The sequence below is a fragment of the Monoraphidium neglectum genome, assembly GCF_000611645.1.
Source record: "Monoraphidium neglectum strain SAG 48.87 unplaced genomic scaffold scaffold00553, whole genome shotgun sequence".
NCBI lineage: Eukaryota > Viridiplantae > Chlorophyta > Chlorophyceae > Sphaeropleales > Selenastraceae > Monoraphidium > Monoraphidium neglectum.
The window spans coordinates 18,815-24,276 of record NW_014013075.1 but is presented as its reverse complement, the minus strand read 5'-3'; the positions used below and the strand labels follow the sequence as shown (position 1 = coordinate 24,276).

General features: G+C 64.6%; 2 protein-coding genes across 2 annotated transcripts in view; both read right to left on the bottom strand.

Annotated features, from left to right (window-relative positions):
* Window positions 1–2,144, bottom strand: part of MNEG_4115 (hypothetical protein) — a gene marked incomplete at both ends in the record, with an annotated part of 3,462 nt that extends 1,318 nt beyond the window's left edge. The window contains 7 exons of the mRNA XM_014047414.1: window positions 53–171; window positions 266–433; window positions 670–767; window positions 1,046–1,148; window positions 1,369–1,461; window positions 1,645–1,710; window positions 2,088–2,144. Coding sequence (XP_013902868.1) covers window positions 53–171; window positions 266–433; window positions 670–767; window positions 1,046–1,148; window positions 1,369–1,461; window positions 1,645–1,710; window positions 2,088–2,144 — 704 coding nt within the window. The remainder of the gene's footprint in view (window positions 1–52; window positions 172–265; window positions 434–669; window positions 768–1,045; window positions 1,149–1,368; window positions 1,462–1,644; window positions 1,711–2,087) is intronic.
* A 1,104-nt stretch (window positions 2,145–3,248) lies between these two features.
* MNEG_4114 (hypothetical protein) overlaps window positions 3,249–5,462 on the bottom strand; it is a gene marked incomplete at both ends in the record, with an annotated part of 2,908 nt that continues 694 nt past the window's right edge. The window contains 6 exons of the mRNA XM_014047413.1: window positions 3,249–3,416; window positions 3,619–3,728; window positions 4,001–4,166; window positions 4,363–4,515; window positions 4,752–4,799; window positions 5,032–5,200. Of these exons, the coding sequence (XP_013902867.1) occupies window positions 3,249–3,416; window positions 3,619–3,728; window positions 4,001–4,166; window positions 4,363–4,515; window positions 4,752–4,799; window positions 5,032–5,200 (814 nt within the window). The remainder of the gene's footprint in view (window positions 3,417–3,618; window positions 3,729–4,000; window positions 4,167–4,362; window positions 4,516–4,751; window positions 4,800–5,031; window positions 5,201–5,462) is intronic.

The window sequence follows — 5,462 nt, the reverse complement described above, 5'->3', positions numbered from 1 at the left end:
GGCGCCGCCGCGCCCATCTTGCCCGTATCGGTGGTACAACTCCTCTCTGAACCGCTCGTGCTTCACGCCCGGCGGCCGCGCGCGCGCAAAGGCGTCGAGGGCGGCCGCGACTGGCAGGCCCCAGCACTCGACCAGCAGCGACGCCACCACAAACCCGGTGCGGTTGAACCCCTGGGGGCGAAAAAGGCGACGCCGGGGCAGGGCCGGTCGGGTCGCCGCAAACAGGGGGCCGGCTCGAGCGGGGAGCGCCCGCCGCGGCGCCCACGGCAGGTGCCGGCGGGGGCAGGGACCTGCTCGCATCAGGGCAGGGGGCCGTGCCGTCGCCCCCCGCGGGCGCAGGCGCGAGGGTGCGGCCGCGGCTCACGTATGCGCAGTGTATCCCGATGAATTCGTTCGGGTGTCGAGAAAAGAAGTCCCTCACAACGGCCGCCACCTGCACGGATTTGTGCATGCGGCGGCCCAGCCGGTGGGCGACCACACCCGACCCCCCTGCATGGCACAAAAAGCACTCCTGCCCAGCACCTCGGGCCCCGCCCCGAGCCGAGCGCGGGCAGCGTCTGTCGGCGCCGTGTCGTGCCCTCAGCTTCCATTCCTGCAATCAACTGAACAACCACCCGCACATGCATGCTTCACCATGGGCTGTGTAGCTCGGGGAAGTGCATGACTCACCCGCGCAATGCACTCGTGTGATGGCAGCTCCTTGGCGATACAGTGGAGGTGGCGGTACTCCAGGCCAGCAGGCGGCAGGTCTGACTCATACAGGCAGTCTGGGGCGTGGAGGGCCCGGCGCGTCGAGCCGGAAGGGGGTTACAGGGGGTCAAGGGTGTGGCTGACAGCGAGGCAGAGATGGCACTTGAGATTTAGGTGGAGAAGCACACTTGGCGAGCCAGCTGTGCTGAGGCGCTCCGCTGCCACCCGGTCAAAGCGAGGGGTGCAAGCGGCGCGTCAAGCGGCGGGAGCAGGGGGCTGCGTTTGGCGGAGCCGCACGGGCACTCGAGCACCGCGCATTGAGCCCTGCCCGGCTGCCTGGGACTCGCCGCCGCACCATGGTTGGACAGGTCAACGATGCACCCGATCCGCCGCCCCGCGGCGGCCTGGGTTGACAGCAGCTGCTCGATCGTTAGGGAGTGCTTGGGGGGCTCGGGCAGCTGCGCGGCAGGCGCGCGGTCGAGGAGGAGAGCATGAGGTGTGCGCGAGCGCTGTCAAGCGCACGTGTCACATACACAACAGACAGACTCGGCCGACGCCGACGCATGCGAATTTGACATATAGAGTGGGCAGAAGACAAGCAGACATGCATACACACCCCTCCGCCAGCCTTCGGCTCACTCTCTCCCCTCCCCGCAGTCGATCATTCAAGGGGCTCACCTGCCAATCAGATAGGATCTCCTTTGACAGCGGCGTCTTCATGGGCAGCAGCCGCGTCGGCCCCACTGGCTGCCCCACGCTGTCGTAGTCGCCCTGCGGGGATGACAGCGGCGGTGGCGAAGAGAGTCGCGCTGGGCGTGTTCAGTCGGGGCCGCGGCGGCTCGACCCACGATACAGGGAAAACGGAACAGGCGCTGGGGCTGTAGGGCGAGAGCAGCGCATCCAGCGTGTGGCCGCGGTGCAAAGGCGGCCGCGCACGCGCGCGCGCTCGCGCACCCATTTCTGGAGCTTGGACAAGACCGTTGGGACGCCGCCGACTACCGACGCGCTTTCCGTCTCAGGCTGCGCGGCACGTGCGAGCGGGCGGGAGGGAGGCGGGGCGCTGATCAGCGGGGACGCCGTCGCCGCGAGAGTTTGATGCGGCGTGGGGCTGATTACTTGCCAGCAGCAGCAAGCTGGTGGGTTGCAACCGCCCCCAGTGGTCAGGCGCGAGGAAAGGCATTGTGCGCACAGCGCTGGCGGCATGCAAGGCTTGGGGCGAGCAGCTGCTGCTATATGCGGGGTGCCACGCATGCGCCTCATGACGTGCCATGCGGGGTCGCATGCAGGCACACCCGCCCCCGCTGCCCCCTTGCGTGATAGATGCAAGCGGCCGCAATGCTGCTGCTGCTCCAACACGCTGCGGCCGCCCGGCTTCGCCACGCGCTTGGGCACTGCACCTGGCCAGGGTAGCAGTCGGGATCGACGTCCACGCTGCCATCCCGCTTCATCACCATGGCCGCGCACCCAGAGCAGGTGTCTGCGCAGTGGGGCCGCGGGTGGCACACGGCGAGAGTGTGTGTGTCAAGCGACAGGCACGTTTGACGTCGGGGCTGACCGCACCGTCCTCTGCTGTGTGCATCTATCTGCAGCTGTCAGATAGAGCACCTCTGACTGTACAGTGATTCTGATGTTCCAGGCCTCCTGAGCCCCGCCCATGAGACAACCGACCGACCACGCTACTGATGATGCACCTGCAGCGCCGAGCGGCGCCCGCTGCGAAAGGCTCGCCCGCCGCAGGTCTCAGCTACGCAGGAAGACTATGTGGAGTAGACCTGAAGAGAAACCCAGGCCACCGCTTCTTTCGTGTCGAAGCCGGTGCACATGCACCTTAGCGAACAGGAATAATCCCAGGATCTCCGCTTTGTCACAACCAGCAGCTGTGATTGCTCGTGTGACAGATGTTCATCTGATAGAATTGTCACAAGTGAACCTCACGGAACATACGCGAGCGGGCGTGACCGGAAGAGCTTGCGGAGCCGAATCCCCGTCACTTTGCCAGTAAAAGCAATCTCAATTGTGATAATTTTGGTTTACGAAGCAGTACTTGCCGGCTGTGGTCACACGTGGCGTGGCGGCGCCAGAAGCGACGACGGGGCAGAAGCTGCATCACGATCAGGACCGGCTTGCCCAAAATCATGACAGCACTTGTTACCGTATGCACACGCATGCATGCATGAAAGCGCAGTTGTGCTGTCTGAATATTGACGTACTGTATACGTACCCGCACGTGGGGCAGGTCCGGTACTCAGGCATTTGAGCAAGCCGCCTGCGGCTGGGTTCCTCGCATGTGAAGATTTGCACAAATCAGAGGAAACATGTGTGCGGTGCCCCCCTCTGTGTCTTTGACACAATTCAATGAGTTGTGCGCACGGACGCTTGGCCAGGCTGCCGCAGCGGCCCGGCTCAGCAGGCCGAGAGCCAGCGTAGCTGGGGCGCCCCCCTCACAGGGGAGCCCGGCCGGCTCTGACGCTGCGCGGCCCCGCAGAGCTCAGCCGCATGAGGCGGTTGGGCAGCCTGTGAGGAGGATTCTTTAAAGCCCCGTATTCCCAGGCTCAAGCTTACAGCTGGGACGCCTTGGCCACGCAGCCATTGGCCTCCGCCCACTCCACAAACGCCCCCCAGTTCTCGTCGCCGCGCAGCGTGCGGCAGCTGCCCACCACCACCAGCGCGCGCCGCGCGCGCGTCAGGGCCACGTTCAGGCGCCGCCAGTCCTTCAGGAACCCGATCTGCAGACGCAGCAAAAGTGTGTAGGTATCAAACACCTGAGAAAGGCGCCGGCCCGGCGAGCCTGGTACACACACTCACCTCCGCCAACGTGGTGCAATACGCTGTTCAATCCGCTGCCCGTCGTCATGTCCGGCTTGCGCGCGCGTGCCGATGAAGTTTGGCCCCCTGGATCCCCAAGCGGCCCCATGGCTGCAGCCTCACCTCGCGCCGCGAGTTGCAGCGCACCGCGCTGAACACGATGACCTCCTTCTCGCGCCCCTGGTAGCCGTCCACCGACTTGCACTCCAGCAGGTTGAGCCTCGCAGCCTCATCTGCGGCAAGGGTGCCGGCGGGTGTGGGGTGTCATGGTGGGAGCGCAGGGTGGGAAAACAAGAACAAAAACTGCTAAGAATCTGATGTATTGCAACGCTTTTGATGCTGCGCACGCCGACCCCGGGAGACGTATGGCAATCATGTTCGAAGGGCCTGGGGTACTTGCAGGGTGGGGGAAATTGCAGGCCTACAAACCTAGGTGCAGGGTGCAACAACGCGTTGCGTGCTGAAGCCCTGACAAGCAAAACAGCTTGCCGCATTCCCCGCTCACCGTCGTCGTCGCCCCCGCCGCCGACCTTGGTGGTGGTCTCAAACGGCAGCTTCCGCGCCAGCAGCTGCACCTGGGCCTTGTAAGGCGAGATGATGCCGACCTGGCCTGTGCGCAGGCCGCACCGCTCTACCAGCCTCGTCACCAGCCGCACCACGACCTCAGCCTCCTGAGGATGCAGTTGTGTTCCAGGCAGGCGGCAGTCCAAGGTTGATACATACACATACGCTCAACCGGCTGTTTGATCCGGGGCGCCTCTGGCCAGGGGCACCTGGACAAGAGGCGTGTTTATAACAACCACTACTGGCCTAGTAGGGCAGGAGGCGTGGCCCTGCACCCGGCAGCCAGCTGCCTGCCGGCTGCACCTTTTCATTGCTGTGGCTGCCGCGCAGGCTGGTCTGCTCCTCGCCGTCGATGTCCACCAGCACCACGTTGTGGCCCGCCGATGGGAACGCAAAGCCCTCGGGGCGCGTGCGGTCGGCGGCCCTCACGCCATCAACCAGCAGGCCATCGTAGAACTGTTGCAACGTGGCAGTACACCGCTCGTACGTCATCCATGGGGTCAGCATAATCAAGGAAGCAGGGCATCCGCGGTGCCGCATCGCAACAAGGCATCGGGCAGAACGGAAGCGCGCTGACGGTCTGCAGGCCAGATCATTTGCACTTGTTCGGCAGACAAGCTGCTTGCAGTCAGCAACATCTCAATCTTGCAGGGCTGCTGTATATGCTGCTGGATGGTGGTGGCCAGACATACCTGTGCATTGGGGAAGGCTGACAGAGAGGGATGCATGCGGTAGTGCACCTTTGGGATGAAAGAGGGGTGCATGGAGCAGCAGCCCGCCTGTTGTGTATGCTTGTTTGTTGAGGGTGGTGTGACCATCACGAATGCCTTCGTGGTGTTGAGCCGTCTAGCTGCCGTGTGGCAGCTATGTAGGTGGCTCAGGCTTGTCCAGCACACCTCGATCCGCTCAACTTTGGTCCCCAGCACACCCGTGCTGATTGGTCACGTGGCGCAACTGGCACGTGCTGCCCACCTGCAGCATGGCGCTGGGAGCCCCGGCATCCAGCAGGCGCTCAAACAGGCTCGTGCCCAGCCCGCCTTGCTTGGCGGCCTGGCTCTGCACCACGGGTGGCAGCTGCTTGTGGTCTCCCACCAGCACCAGGTGCCTGCTGCCCTTCGTGATGGGGATCAGCGCCTCGGGCCTGCGCAGAGCGTACGCGAGGCAGGTTGCATGACTCCCATGGCGACCCCGGACTAGGCAGTGTGACCTGCGGCGGCTGCAGCGACGCGTTGCACCAAGCAAGTGTCAGCGCCAGGTGAGCGGCAGCAACAGCTGACTGCTAGAGAAGTACGGGCGGCAGAAACGGCCGCTGCTGCTGCTGCTGCGGCGGCGGCAGCAGCAGCAGCAGCAGCAGCAGCAGCAGCAGCAGCAGCAGCAGCAGCAGCAGCAGCAGCCGCAGCAGC